This window comes from Leopardus geoffroyi, chromosome B4 (assembly GCF_018350155.1).
Source record: "Leopardus geoffroyi isolate Oge1 chromosome B4, O.geoffroyi_Oge1_pat1.0, whole genome shotgun sequence".
Taxonomy (NCBI): domain Eukaryota; kingdom Metazoa; phylum Chordata; class Mammalia; order Carnivora; family Felidae; genus Leopardus; species Leopardus geoffroyi.
The window spans coordinates 61,005,589-61,021,130 of NC_059341.1; the positions used below are offsets into that span (position 1 = coordinate 61,005,589).

Below are 15,542 nucleotides of genomic sequence, written 5' to 3' on the forward strand. Positions count from 1 at the left end.
TCTATCATTTGTTTTTGCTCTGGTCTTTATTCTTCCTTCCTTCTACTCACCTTCCTTCTAATTCCTTCCTTCTACTCACCTTGAGCTTTGTTTCTCTTTTTCTAGTTCTTTTAAGCATAAGGTTAGATTTTTTTTTGAGCTTGCTTTCTTTCTCCTTTTTTCTCTTTTTGTTTTGTTTTTGTTTTTTGAGATCGGCTTGTGTTGCTCTATATTTTCCTCCTAGAACTGTTTTTGCTGTGTCCCAAAGGTTTTGGACTATTGTATTTTCATTTTTCTCTGTGTATTTAAAAATTTTCTCTTTGATTTCTTTGTTGACCCATTGGTTGTTTAGCAGTGTGTTCTTTAGCCTCCATGTGTTTGTGTGTTTGTTTGTTTTTTAATGATTGATTTCTAGTTGCATACTGTTGTGGTTGAAGAACATGCATGGTATGGATTTCAATCTTCTGAAATTTATTGAGACTTTTGTTTTTGTGGCCTAACATGTGATCTGCTCTGCAGAATGTTTCATGCACACTTAAAAAGACTGTGTATACTGTTATTTTTAGATGGAATGTTCTGTGTATATCTGTTAAGTCCATCTGGTCTAATATGTTGTTCAAAGCCAGTGTTTCCTTGTTGGTTTTCTGCCTGGATGATCTACCCATTGATATTTGCTTTATTTAGGCGCTCCTATGTTGGTTGTGTGGATATTTACAACATATCCTCTTATTGGATTAAGCCCTTTATCAGTATGTAATGGCCTTCTTTGACTCTTGTTACAGTCTTCATTTTAAAGTCTATTTTGTCTGATAGAAGTATTGCTACCCTGGACTTTTTCCCCCCACTTCCATTTGCATGGAATATTTTTTCTATCCTTTTACCTTCAGTCTATATGTGTTTTGGGGTCTGAGGTGAGTCTCTTGTAGACAACATTTGTTTTTTTATCCATTCTGCCACCCTATGTCTTTTGATTACAGTATTTAGGCTATTTACATTTAAACTGATTATTGGTAGGGGCGCCTGGGTGGCTCAGTCAGTTAAGCGTCTGACTTCGGCTCAGGTCATGATCTCACGGCTCGTGAGTTTGAGCCCCGCGTCGGGCTCTGTGCTGACAGCTCAGAGCCTGGAGCCTGTTTCAGATTCTGTGTCTCCCTCTCTCTTTCTGACCCTCCCCCGTTCATCCTCTGTCTCTCTCTCTCTCAAAAGTAAATAAACGTTAAAAAAAAATTTTTTTTTAACTGATTATTGGTAGGTATATATTTATTGCCACTTTTTTCTCTGGTTGTTTTTGTAGTTCTTCTCTGTAGTTCTTTCTCTTGCTGTCTTTCTTTGTGATTGATGAGTTTCTGTAGCATCATGTTTGGCTTTCTTTTTCTTTTTTCATGTCTATTGTAGTTTAGGGGTTTGTGGTACCATGGGGTTCATATATAACATCCTAAGTAATAGCACTCTTTTTAAGTTGATGGTCATTTGAGTTCAAACACATTCTTTTTTTAAAAAAAAATTTTTTTTCAACGTTTATTTATTTTTGGGACAGAGAGAGACAGAGCATGAACGGGGGAGGGGCAGAGAGAGAGGGAGACACAGAACCGGAAACAGGCTCCAGGCTCTGAGCCATCAGCCCAGAGCCTGACGCGGGGCTCGAACTCACGGACCGCGAGATCGTGACCTGGCTGAAGTCGGACACTTAACCGACTGCGCCACCCAGGCGCCCCAAACACATTCTTAAAAAAGATTTGTTTCGCTCTTTCCTCCATGTTTTATGTATATGCTGTCATATTTTATATCTTTATTCATAATTTTCTAACATCTAATGGCCATTTCTTTTCCACTTAAAGAATTTCCTTTAGCATTTCTTATAAGGTTAGTTCTGTGGTAATAAAATCATTTTGGTGGTGGTAGAGGGAGGGGGAATTCTTTATCTCTCCTCCAACTCTGAATGATAACCTTGCCAGGTAGAGTATTCTTGGTTGTAAGTTTTTTCCATCTTACTTTGAATATATCATGTCACTCCCTTTTGGCTTACAAAGTTTCTGCTGAAAACTGAGCTGATAGCCTTTTAGGGTTTTTGTTGTAGGTAAATTTTTGTTTCTCTCTTGCTGCTTTTGAAAATCTGTCTTTGGGAGTGCCTGGGTGGCTCAGTCAGTTAAGCATCCAACTCTTGATTTTTGGCTCAGGTCATGATCTCATGGTTTGTGAGATCAAGCCCTATGTCAGGCTCTGGGCTGGCAGCACAGAGCCTGCTTGGGGTTCTCTTTCTCTCTCTCTCTCTCTCTCTCTCTCAGTCCCTCTCCCTTCCTCTCTCTCTGTTCCTCCCCCACCCACATTCTCTCTCTCTCTCTCTCTCTCACACACACACACACACACACACACACAATAAATAAATAAACTTAAAAAAAAAAATCTCTCTTTTTTAAGTAGGTTCTATGCCCAGTGTGGGACTTGAATGTCATGACCCTGAGATCAAGAGTAGTGTGCTCTACTGACTGAGCTAGCCAGGCACCCCAAGTCACTCTTAATCTTTAACCTTTGACATTTTAATTATTATGTGTCTTGGTTTGGACCTCCTTGGGTTCATCTTGTTTAGAACTCTGTGCTTCTTGAACCTGGATGCCTATTTCCTTCTCTATGTCAGGGAAGTTTTCAGCTATTTTTTCAAATAGGATTTTTCCCTCTCTCTTGCTTCTTCTAGGTCCCCTGTAATGAGAATGTTTTTTCACTTGATGCTGTCCAAAAGATCCCTTAATCTACTTTCATTTATTTATTACTATTTTCTCTTTTTGTCTTTTAGCTTATGTGCATTTCATTACTCTGTCTTCCAGATCACTGATATGTTCTTCTGCATCCTCTAAACTGTTGATTCTCTCTAATATATATATTTTTTATTTCAGTTATCATATTCTCCAACTCTGGTTCTTTTTTACATTTTCTATCTCTTTATTGAGGTCCCAATGAGTTAATCTACTCTTCTCTGCAGTCCAGTGAGCATCTGTATGATAATTATCTTAAATTCTTTATTAAGCATATTGCTTACCTCCATTTCATTTAGGTCTTTTCTCTGAGTTTTTGTCTTGTTCTTTCCTTCAGAGTATATTTCTCTATCTCCCCATTTCACTTGACTTCTTATATTTGTTTCTATGAATTAGGCAGACAACTACTTCTAAACTTGAAGTAATTGTCTTGTGTTATTCCCTATGTAGACCTTGTGTACTTGGTGGCTTTCACTGGCTGGAGATGTGTCTAGCATGAGCTGGGTGTCCCAGGACTCTCCACACAGTGGGTACCCTGGCAGGATAGCTGAAGTGGGTACAGGTCAGTGCAGTCCCTGCGCTCTTCATGCAGCAGGTGCCCTGGCAGGATAGTGGGTTCATGCAGGAGTTTCCTAAGGCTCTACACCCAGAAGGAATCTTGGCAGGATAGTTGAATCTGCAGTGGGTTTTATTCGGGGCGTCCTGGGGCTCTCCACAAAGAGGGCACCCTAGTAGGACAGCTGAAGCTGAAGTGGTTATATGTCGTGGGATCCCAGGGCTCTCCACGCACTGGGCACCCTGTCCTGACAGCTGAAGCTGAAGATGCAGGCCAGTGTTTCAGATTGTTTCACTGAGGGCACTTTGGCAGGACAGCTGAAGTGAGTGCAGGCTGGGGTTTCTGGGGGCACTGCATGCAGGGGGTGCCCTGGTGGGATGACTAGAGTTAAGGCAATATGTGGACCAGGAGACCCCTCAGCTCTATACACAGTGAGTGTCCTGGTAGGATAGCTGAAGTGGGTGCAAACAAGTATGTTCCAGGACTGTCTGTACAGAGAGTGACTTGGAGAGGTGATGTACCTGGGCAGGGAGGGGTCCTGGGGTGCTCTGCCCAGGGGTTGCCATTTATCACATTTTGTTTATTCATCTGTTGTGCATTTAGGTTGTTCTTATCTTTTGCCTATTGTGAATAATGCTGTTATGAACATTGGTGTACACATATCTGTTTGAGTCCTTGCTTTAAGTTCCTTCGGATATATACCTAGGAGTGGAATTGCTGGGTCATATGGTAATTCTGCTTAGTTTGTGAGGAACCACAACTGTTTTCCACAGTGGCTGTACCATTATATATTCCCACCAGCAAAGTGCGAGGGATCCAGTTTCTCCATATCCTTGCTGACACTTGTTATTTTCCATTTTTAAAAAGAATATAGCTATCCTACCAGGTGCAAAGTGGAGCAGAGTTACATCTTCAGAGAATCATTATGGAAAACAGCATGAAGGATGGGTTGAAAGGGGAAAATCCAGCAGGCAGAGAAAATAGCTGAGAAGTTCTTGCTAGGGGTTGTTTTCTGAGCATTGGTCTAAGAGAGTAGCTCTGGACGGCAGGACATGAAAAGGGAGAGACCTATTATGACACATTTAAAAGAGAATTAATGACTGTTGTTTAGGGAGAGCAGGCATGCAAGAAGTGTCCAACAAGTTTTCTGACTTGGTTACCTACATGGAGGATGGTATTATATGTTGAGATTGAGGGATAGTTGATGAATTCAGTTTTGGACACAATGAGAATGTATTATTTCTGGGATCTTCAAGTAGGCAGTTGGATGTGAGGGTCTGGAACTCGGGGTTGAGTCCTAGTCTGGAGAAAGAGATTCACACATCATTAATGTACAGACACAAGTGCAGGGATTGGCATGGATGCAGTCACTGGGGGAGGTGTGTGGAGTGGGAAGACTTGGGGGTTGAGGATATACTCTGGGGGTACTTGGGCCTAGACACAGTAAAGGAAGGAGGGAATCCTACCACAAATGTGAGAAGACATGGCTCTGAAGTAGGAGTATGTCAGAAACCAAAGGAAGAGGGATTTCAAAAGAGGAAGGCATGGAGCGAAGCACATCGGGGAGATGTTTGGATTGTATTTGCTCCCAATTTCATTCGTCTTTGTTTGATGTAGGGAGAAGGCCTACATTTCATTCAAAATGCAGTGAAAATAGTTTTTAAGGAAAACTTGCACTGTATTTTGAAAAAAATTATGTCTCTGTCATATAAGATGCTACACTAAGAAAGTGCATCTAAATAATGTGAACATTATTGATATCAGAAAGCTTGTTAAATCCATATGTAAAAATATGACTATAGACCAAATGCCAGTATGAAGAAAAAAATATAGATAGCAAATTTACTAATTACCTAGGTTTGTGCTGCAAACAAGAAGTGAATTGTTTGGCTAACACAATCATGCCTTTTTCCTGTTCTACCAGGGACCATGAAATAGTGGTATATTTGGCTTTCATAAGTACAGTAGGTTGGGATTTCACCAAAGAGGTGAATTCAGTGAGTGAGTTCATTTGCCAAAACATCTATAATCAAAAAAAAGCATGATTCATAACAGCTAAAGTTTGTCTTTTGAAATTGAAGTAATGTGTATGTATATACAGTTCCAGACCAAAAGGAAGAAAATCATTCACCTGTAAAATTATTTTCTGTTTTATTCCCTAAGTATGATGTTAGACTAAAAGGGGAAAAGAGAAAAGAAGCTGACTTAATCTAACCTAGTTTTTTGCTTCAGAGACCAATCACAGAGCAGACTGGAAATGATGACAGCAACAGGAGAGGCTTAATGGAAGACATACCAGCCTCCTGTTAGGTATATGACCTTGAGCAGTCATTAACCTTAGTGGCCTCAATTCCATCCTCTGTAAAATGGGGATGGTGACAATTACATGATTCTCAAATGTGAGAATCAGATAACATATGTGAAAAAATATATACATATATATAATCTTTGGTTACGAATTCCTTGTTGTTGTTTTTTTTTTTTTAATGTAATTTACTGTCAAGTTAGCTAACATATAGTGCATACAGTGTGCTCTTGGTTTGGGGGTAGATTCCTGTGATTCACTTCTTACATATGACACCCAGTGCTCATCTCAACAAGTGCCCTTCTCAATGCCCATCACTCATTTTCCCCGCTCCCCCACCCTCCCCATCAACCCTCAGTTTGTTCTTTGTATTTAAGAGTCTTTTATGGGTTTGCCTCCCTTTCTGTTTGAAACTATTTTTTTCCTTTTCCCTTCCCCCATGGTCTTCTGTTAACTTTCTCAAGTTCCACCCATGTGAAAACATATGATATCTATCTTTCTCTGACTGACTTATTTCACTTAGCATAATACCCTCCCGTTCCATCCATGTTGCTGCAAGTGACAGGATTTCATTCTTTCTCATTGCCAAGTAGTATTCCATTGTGTATATAAACCACATCTTCTTTATTCATTCATCAATTGATGGACATTTGGGCTCTTTGGATAATTTGGCTATTGTTGAAAGTGCTGCTATAAACTTTGGGGTACATGTGCCCCTATGAATCAGCACTCCTGTATCCTTTGGATAAATTCCTAGTAGTGCTATTGCTGGGTCATAGGGTAGTTCTATTTTTAATTTTTTGAGGAACCTCACAATGCTTTCTAGAGCAGCTGCACCAGTTTGCATTCCCACCAACAGTGCAAGAGGGTTGCTGTTTCTCCACATCCTCGCCAGCATCTATAGTTTCCTGGTTTGTTCATTTTAGCCACTCTTACCAGTGTGAAGGGGTATCTCAGTGTGGCTTTGATTTGTTATTTTCCTGATGATGAGTGATGTTGAGCATATTTTCATGTGTCTGTTGGCCATCTGGATGTCTTCTTTGGAAAAGTGTCTATTCATTCTTCTGCCCATTTCTTCACTGGATTATTTGGTTTTTTTGGTGCTGAGTTTGGTAAGTTCTTTGTAGATTTTGGATACTAACCCTTTATCCAATATGTCATTTGCAAATATCTTTTCCCATTCTTTAGGTTGCCTTTTAGTTTTATTGATTGTTTCCTTTGCAGTGCAGAAGCTTTTATTCTTGATGAGGTCCCAATAGTTTATTTTTGCTTTTATTTCCCTTGCCTTCGCAGATGTGTCAAGTAAGAAGTTGCTGTGGCTGAGGTCAAAGAGATTGTTGCCTGTTTTCTCCTCTAGGGTTTTGAAGGTTTCTTGTCTCACATTTAGGTCTTTCAACCATTTTGAGTTTATTTTTGTGTATGGTGTAAGAAAGTGGTCCAGTTTCATTCTTCTGCATGTTGCTGTCCAGTTCTCCCAGCACCATTTGCAAAAGAGACCGTCTTTTTTCCATTGGATACTCTTTTCTGCTTTGTCAAAGATTAGTTGGCCATACATTTGGGGATCCGATTCCAGGTTCTCTATTCTATTCCATTGGTCAATGTGTCTGTTTTTGTGCCAATACCATACTGTCTTGGTAATTACAGCTTTGTAGTACAGGCTAAAGTCTGGGATTGTGATGCCTCCCACTTTGGTTTTCTTTTTCAACATTACTTTGACTATTCAGGGTCTTTTGTGGTTCCATATAAATTTTAGGATTGTTTGTTTCAGCTTTGGGAGGAATGCCAGTGCAATTTTGATTTGGATTGCATTGAATGTGCAGGTTGCTTTGGGTAGTATTGACATTTTAACAGTATTTGTTCTTCCAATCCATGAGCATGGAATGTTTTTCCATTTCTTTGTATCTTCTTTGATTTCCTTCATAAGCTTTGTATAGTTTTCAGCATACATATCTTTTACATCTTTGGTTAGGTTTATTCCTAGGTATTTTAAAATATTTTTGACACAGTACCACAACTATGAAAGCTATTTTTTATTTAGACAGTGAGAAGGAAAAGCATCCCTTAAGTTTTTATCTTAGTGGCTCTTTTTATCTGGCATATTTATAAGCATCTCTTTATAAAGTTTATTAATTTTTCTATAGAGAGAATGAATTTTTAAGCAAGAAAATATTAAAAACTCAAAATATGTCAGATAAATATAATAGTTCAAAGGTAAGCTAAACTTGGAAAATGATAATTGTTGAGTCAAGAGTGAAATTTGGCGAGATGAATCAGAAACCTTAAAATAGTTATCCATAACATTGTATTTCTGAAGGGTTATCATGGGAAAAATAATCAAATATGCATGCACCACAATAGTATTAGCTATATTATTTATAATATTGAAATATCCAGTAATAGAAAATGATTAGATTATGGTTTAGCTAACCAATGGGCTATTTAATCATTTTCAGTCCTTTTCCCCAAGAATATCTGATGGTGTGGGAAATATTTGTGTTACAATGTTAAGTGAATAAGACAAGCTGTAAAAAATTATACACTATTATCTGAACTTTATTCATTGTATGTAATATTCTATATATTATACATTCCATATATAGTATATATTCTGTTTATATATGGAACACACATCTCCATAAATAGACTATACACACATACACACCATATCTAAATTAAATAGTCAAAGCTGTTTTCTGTATGTATCTAGATACATGTTTAAGAAAAAGACTGGAAGGAGACAGTAAAATATTAACTATGATAATTTCCAGGTGATATTATGGGTACTTTCTTCTGAGTTTTTCAAGTCCCCCCTGAAAAATGATGCATTTGGAAATATATTTTTTAAATATGTATTTTTAGAAAACAACTTGCCTCTTTTTCTCTCTCTCCTTTATAACCATGGATTAGCTTTGTTCTACAGGTGTATTTATATCTAATGATCAGCATGGATCCTTATATTACTGTCTTTCACTCTTTTGGTTGTCTGAATGTCCATTTCTAATAGATTCTTTAGGAAGGGCTCATGGGATCATTGTAGCCTGAAAGTTGGCAAGTTTATAATAGTTTGTTTGCAGCTTTGTACTTGGAGGTCAATTTGGGTAGATATAAAATCCTGGACTCATATTTCCCTTCCTTGAGTATCTTAAATTTGGGCACTAAGAATTGTTGAAAAATCTACTAACAATCTTGTCTTCTTTTCCTTATTAGTGACTTAGCCTTTTTGCCTGGTTGTCCAGTGATTTTTTTTTTTTTCTTTAAAGTAGTTTTAACTATGGGGCACCTGGGTGGCTCAGTTAAGTGTCCCACTCTTGATTTCACAGTTTGTGAGTTCGAGCCCCACATTGGGCTCTGTACTCTCAGCACCAAGCCTGCTTGGGATTCTCTCTCTCTTCTCTCTCTGCCCCTCCCTCGCTTGCACGTGCTTGCCTCTCTCTCAAAATAAATAAATAAACTTTAAAGAAAAATAAAGTAGTTTTAATTATGATTCCTTGTTGGCCATGCTAATATGGTTATGGTATCCTTTTAATATATAATTCCGGGATTTTTTCCAAATTTTAGAAAGATGTTCTGGAATTATAGTTTTAATGTTTATTTTGTTCTATTGTTTGGCATTCTTTGCAATCTCAGTCATATTTATATTGGGCTTATTTTTGTTTTTTGTTTTTTACACTTCTGTATCACTTTCTACTGAATATATTTAAAATCTCATTTTAGATTTGGGTGTACAACGTAGTGATTTGGCAATTCACACATTCAGTGCTCACTATGATAAATGTAGTTATCTGTCACCACATAACATTATTATAATATTATTGATGATGTTCCCCATGCTGTACTTTTCATCTCTGTGGCTTATTTATATTTTATAACTGGAATTTTGTACCTCTTAATTCTCTTCTCCTATTTTGCCAATCTTCTCATCCACTTCCCCTCTGGCAACCACCAGTTTGTTCTCTGTGTTTAAGAGGTTTTTTTGTTTTTTTTTTTTGGTCTGTTTGTATTGATACATTTGGAAATATATTTCTTAAAATATATATTTTTTATTTTTTTCCATTTTATTATTGTTTTATTTTTTTAATATGAAATTTATTGTCAAATTGGTTTCCATACAACACCCAGTGCTCATCCCAACAGGTACCCTCCTCAATGCCCATCACCCACTTTCCCCTCCCCCCCAACCCGCATCAACCCTCAGTTTATTCTCAGTATTTAAGAGTCTCTTATGGTTTGCCTTATTCCCTCTGTAAGTTTTTTTTTTTTTTTTCCCTCCCCCTTCTCCTCTCCCCTGATCTTCTGTTGAGTTTCTCAGGATCCACATATGAGTGAAAACATATGGTATCTGTCTTTCTCTGCCTGACTTATTTCACTTAGCATAACATTCTCCAGTTGCTACATCCATGTTGCTACAAATGGCCAGATTTCATTCTTTCTCATTGCCAAGTAGTATTCCATTGTATATATAAACCACATCTTCTTTATCCGTTCGTCAGTTGATGGACATTTAGGCTCTTTGAAATATATATATTTTAAAAACTACTCAGCCTGCATGATTTTTTAATGTGGAAAGTATTCTGTCACCATCAGTATATTTTATTTTAGTAGTGGTCTGGTGACTCCATTTCTTAATGAATAACACATACACATACATACACAAACATACATGTATGTATATATTCCCACACACATATATACATTTGGCATAGTCTGCTAGGGAATATGCTACTGTGAATATTAATGTTATTGGCAAGTGATCAGACTTTCTAGTCTTCAGTGATATTTTTCATCATCCAGATGAATTTTAACAAAATAAATTCCTTTTGTTTAAAGGTCTGAAATTCTTAATTCATTTTTAGGCTATTTTCATACAGCTGCCGTAAAATTTTTGGTAAAGCCATCAATTGTTTAAAAACTATTCTATTTAACATTATTCATATTAAAATTCTATTTCTCAGGATTGGCATGAGATCATTTTTAAGTAAAGTACCAATTATTGTTCATTGTCAGCTACCATGGTTCCTGTCGCCCTGTTGGGGATCATGTGCCTGTAGCCTCGGGAGGAGAACCACCGTTTGTGTCGACAGTGATAATCATTTCTGGTCATTAGGAGCTCAGAGTAGCATTCGTAACTACACACTGAACAGGAATTAGGATGATGGTACTTAATCTCACATTTATTTCTCTTTCAAGAATTAAATAAAATCTGTTTCATGTAGTTTGACATTTTATCCTGCTTTTTTGTAGAAAGGAAGATGGTGAACAACACGTACAAATGAAGTCCTTCAGGTACATTAAATTGTGAGATTGGCATGTGGTGGGTGGAAAAGGCTGCACTTGCAAACCTTTAGCCAAAGTGAAAGGCAACATCAAGACAGAATTGGTTCACGAATATGAGGTTTTTCTATCTACTTTCTTTTCTATCTACTTGAATAACATTTTGTCTTAAGATGCCTCTAAATTTTTCTTACAAGAGCTGTTTATTAAAATATTTCCCTTAAGCACTAGAGAAGAGTGGGTTCCTTATATAAACAAATATAAACAAAATATAAACAAACGATTACTTATGAGGAGCTTCTGATGGTTAGGAATTCATCGTCGTAAAATTCTCTTGTCAGTTGTTTCAACGTAGTCTCAACATCAAGAAAAATTTTTCTAGATCTGGCCACCTGGCCGTATCTCAGTGTTGCTTTTTCGTCATTTATTCTGGCTTTTGATGTGATTTACAAAACTCTGGCATGGGTCAGAGTGGCAATAACAGTACACAGAATTAAGAGCCAGAGCCCTGCTGCTCCATTATGAAGTGAGCACCAGCCTCTGGGAAGCATGCCTTTCCTTCATAGGATCGTCCAGATGTCTTGTCAAGTGCATCCCCTTGAAGAAAAGAGCTTTATTCAAATGCTAGCTATTGTGCCTTCCTCTGGGTTCCCTGGTTCCTACCGTCATCATTCATTGTTCTCCACAGTGGCCTTGGTCCCACCTGTCCTCACCTGTCTCTAACCCACCACTTTGAGAGCACCCTGTCTGCTGTACAGCCGTGGCATCGGGCATCTCTGTCCATTGCTGTTGTCCGTGCTGGTGGGTAATACGGGTAGAAATAAGAGGTGATCATTCTAACACGAGGATAACTATAACATTCTTCTAACCATTAAATTTTAATCTAAAAATTACTCGTGAATAGACCAAAGTATGAGTGCATAACTAAATTTTATGTGAATACACATATAATTTTAATTCCATCCCGTTCACTCAAAAGGACATAGTTTGTTCCAGGAATGGCATTACCCGAGTATGAATGGTTGCGGGGAGAGGGAAGTATTATCTCCATCAGTCTCCTTTAGTGTTCTCCCCTCCCCCACTCTTTTATGTAGAAAAATTACATTTTCTTTCATCTAATTTAAAGTTGCCGTAGGGGCGCCTGGGTGGCTCAGTCGGTTAAATGTCCAACTTCAGCTCAGGTCATAGTCTCGTGGGTCATGGGTTTGAGCCCTGCATCAGGCTCTGTGCTGACAGTTCAGAGCCTGGAGCCTGCTTCAGATTTTGTCTCCCTCTCTCTTTCTGCCCCTCCCCCACTCACGCTCTGTCTGCCTCTTGCTCCCAAAAATAAACATGAAAAAATTTTTAGAAAATAAAGTTGTTATAGAAATAGCTCCAAGCAAGTCTCCTACTTCTTACCCATCAGATTGTCCTTTGAAAACTCTTCTTACGTGGAAATTCTGGAGTTGCCATGATCTGAGTATTCTAAGAGAAACAGACAGGTGCTTACAGTTAAGTGTGAAGAGTAAAATAGCCTAATTCTTGAAATGTAAGATCCACAATTTTCCCCTACATTTTCCCAGCTGTGAAAAATGTCTTATCAATGGCATCTTCCTGCTAATTGGCAACGTTTTTCTTGCCTTCTGATGTATTAACACTGAATTTCCAACAGATGGTGGCTTAGGTTTGGTGACATATGGTAACAGTATAAAAGGTACTGAGGTAGTGGAGAGAGGGAAGTGATTAATCATGCAGTAGTCATAGAAAGTTTTCGGGAGAATAACCGAGCTGGGTTTTGAAGAAGAAGTAGGATTTTTCTACGAATATAGAAGGGAAGGATATTCTAAGCCTAGTAAAGAGCAAGTCAGTGGAGATGTGAGAGGACTTGGCATGTTTGAGGACTAGCAAGTCATTTGGCGTTGCTACTAAATAACACTTGGAGAGGTAGGGAAAGCATGGAGAGATGGAACTGACTGAGGGCACAAGCCAGGGCATGGTGAACCTTGAGATGTCATTAGGGAGTTTGGCTCTTCCCCTTAGGCAGTGGAAATGTATTTAGCAGCTTTATGCGGTGGAATTCGATGACTTCATTTGTTTTAGAATAATTTTGGAAGCGGTGGTTTGTATAGACTGGAAGAGGAAGACACTAGAAAGTATAGCAGGTTAAAAGGCTTTTGGGGATAGTGCAGTGAGCTATCGCCTAATGAATTAAGGTGGCGACCGATGGATGGAGAGGAAGAGAAGACATATTTAAGAACTAGAACCTATAGGAATTTGTGATTATGTGGTTCCTCAGAGTAAAGAAGGAAGGGTTTAGAATGACCCTAGTGATGTCAGCAACCAAGATAAACTCTATAGAAGGAGTAAATCAGGGGTAATGGAGGAAGGAGAAATAAAATGGGGCAAATTGCAAAGAATGTATTCAGTGTGGGATTACTTGAGGCTTAAGGCGCTTGTGAATCACATAGGTGTGTAATTCAAGTTCTGAAGGTCGGGGCCTGGGTGAGGTATGAATGAGGTAGGGATTTCGTAGTCAGCAGCTTATGTACAATTGTAAAGTCTCTGCAGAAAGGAGGTATCTCAGGGTGAAGCTGTAAGGTGAGGAAAGAGTATAGCCAAACAGGGCATCTTGGGGACACCACTGTTTACGGATCGAAGAGCTGATAAAGAGACTAAGGGGACTGAGCTGAGCAGGAGCGGTCCCAGAAGCCGGAAAAAGAATAAGAAATGTCAGTACTGTCAAATTCAAGTCAGGGATCAGCAAGGAACTGCATAAAATAAGGACACTAGAAATAGTTTCAGTGGGTCAGTGTCTGTGGGAGGTTGATTTTAATAGATGGAAAGCCTGTGAAGTGAAAGACATAGTGGAGATGGTGTTCTTCCCAGCAAGCTGGCTGAGAAGGGAAGATGGCAAGGAAAAAAATACCTAGAATTGGGAAAAGGTTGTTTCCCCCCGCCGCCCGGATGGAGAGATTTGCACACACTTGTAGCCCCATGGGAAGGAGCTGTGGAAGAGAGTGACCTTAAGATGCTGCTAACTGCCGGGGCTCCTGGGTGGCTCAGTCGGTTAAACTTCCGACTTCGGCTCAGGTCATGATCACACAGCTTATGAGTTCGAGCCCCGTGTAGGGTTCTGTGCTGACAGTTCAGAGCCTGGAGCCTGCTTGGAATTCTGCGTCTCCCTCTTTCCACCCCTCCCCTTACTCTGTCTCTGTCTGTCTCAAAACTAAACATTAAAAAAAAAAAAAAAAAAAAAAAGATGCTGATGATAATACCCGGGAGGAGTGAGCTGCAATGGAAGGCTACTCAACTCTTCCTCTGAAGACAGGAAGTTATAAAACTACCCGCGTGGTTCTCAGACACATCTTAATTCTTGAAGGCTTGCAGAAATAAGATAGGGAGGAAGGAGCAGGGGTAGTTGGTGGGGTGAAAGCTCCGTGAATGAGCACCGTCCCTGTGCTCAGCAGCGCCCTCCTCTTCCCTGAACTGCCAGTGCAGGGCCAGAGTTGGGAGCTAGGACCGCGTGTGCTTGGGGGCCTCCTCTGGCTCCAGCTGGTGCCTGTGGGGGAACCGTGGGTCTGCTCATTGTTAAAATAAAGGAGGTTCTTTTCCTTCTTAGAGAAGCTCATAGTCAAACTGAAAAGCGGAGGAGAGATAAAATGAATAACCTGATTGAAGAACTGTCTGCAATGATCCCTCAGTGCAATCCCGTGGCACGTAGACTGGACAAACTTACGGTTTTAAGAATGGCTGTCCAACACGTGAGATCTTTAAAAGGTGAGTTTGGAAGTGGCTTCCACGCTTGGATTTGTGAAGTCCTCCCTGTAATCAAGGTACTTGATTCATTCGATCTGTTGTTATTGGCTACTGAGATTCTGTGCAGATGTGTCTTTCAGCTTTATAGGCATCAGTTTTTTATAGGCATCAATCTTGATACTTGCTGATACTCTGTATGTGGAGAGAACACGACTCTAGATATCGAAAATCTTGGTTTCACTAAAAGCTTTATCTTAAGTGCACACAGTACATTTTTCCATTTGTGTCATCTTCCAAGTCTTTTATCAATGTCTTACAGTTTTCGGAGTATAGTTCTTCCACTTCCTTGGTCAGATTTATTCCTAGGTATTTTATTATTTTTGATGCAATGCTAAATGTAATTGTTCTATTAATTTCTCCTTCTGCTAGTTATTAGTGTATAGAAGGGCAATGGATTTTTGTATATTGATTTTGTATCCTGCAACTTCACTGAATTCATTTATTAGTTCTAATAGTTTTTTGGTGGAATCTGTAGGATTTTCTCTGTATAGTATTTTGTCATCTGCTTATAGTGACAGTTCTACTCCTTCCTCACCAGTTTGGATGCCTCTTCTTTCTTTTTCTTATCTGATTGCTGTGGCTAAGACTTCCAGTATTATGGTGAATAAAAGCAGTAAGAATGAGCATCCTCATCTTCTTCCTGATCTTAGAGGAAAAGCATTCAGCTTTTTACCACTAAGGATGAAGTTAGCTCTGGGTTTGTCATTTATAGCATTTATTATGTTATGTCCCCTCTGTACCCACTTTGCTGAGTTTATCTAAATATTGTGTTTGCCAAATGCTTTTTCCTGCATCTGTTGAGGTGATCATATGATTTTTATCTTTCATTTTATAACATGGTATATTTTGATTGATTTGCAGATACCAAACCATCCTTGCATCTCTG

At 38.9% G+C, this 15,542-nt stretch overlaps 1 protein-coding gene and 1 long non-coding RNA gene across 12 annotated transcripts in view; one reads left to right on the forward strand and one right to left on the reverse strand.

Annotated features, from left to right (window-relative positions):
• Positions 1-15,542, forward strand: part of ARNTL2 (aryl hydrocarbon receptor nuclear translocator like 2) — a 125,169-nt gene that overhangs the window by 49,276 nt on the left and 60,351 nt on the right. For 9 of the 11 annotated variants that reach the window (XM_045466212.1, XM_045466219.1, XM_045466215.1 and 6 more), the window contains 2 exons: positions 10,832-10,873; positions 14,460-14,617. In XM_045466212.1, the coding sequence (XP_045322168.1) occupies positions 10,832-10,873; positions 14,460-14,617 (200 nt within the window). The remainder of the gene's footprint in view (positions 1-10,831; positions 10,874-14,459; positions 14,618-15,542) is intronic. The other 2 variants (XM_045466216.1, XM_045466214.1) reach the window with 1 other exon arrangement.
• Positions 10,884-15,542, reverse strand: part of LOC123591670 — a 111,141-nt gene continuing 106,482 nt past the window's right edge. Inside the window, exons 2-3 of the long non-coding RNA XR_006709444.1 lie at positions 12,260-12,325; positions 10,884-11,458 (exon numbers count right to left, since the gene is read on the reverse strand). This is a non-coding gene — a long non-coding RNA (uncharacterized LOC123591670). The remainder of the gene's footprint in view (positions 11,459-12,259; positions 12,326-15,542) is intronic.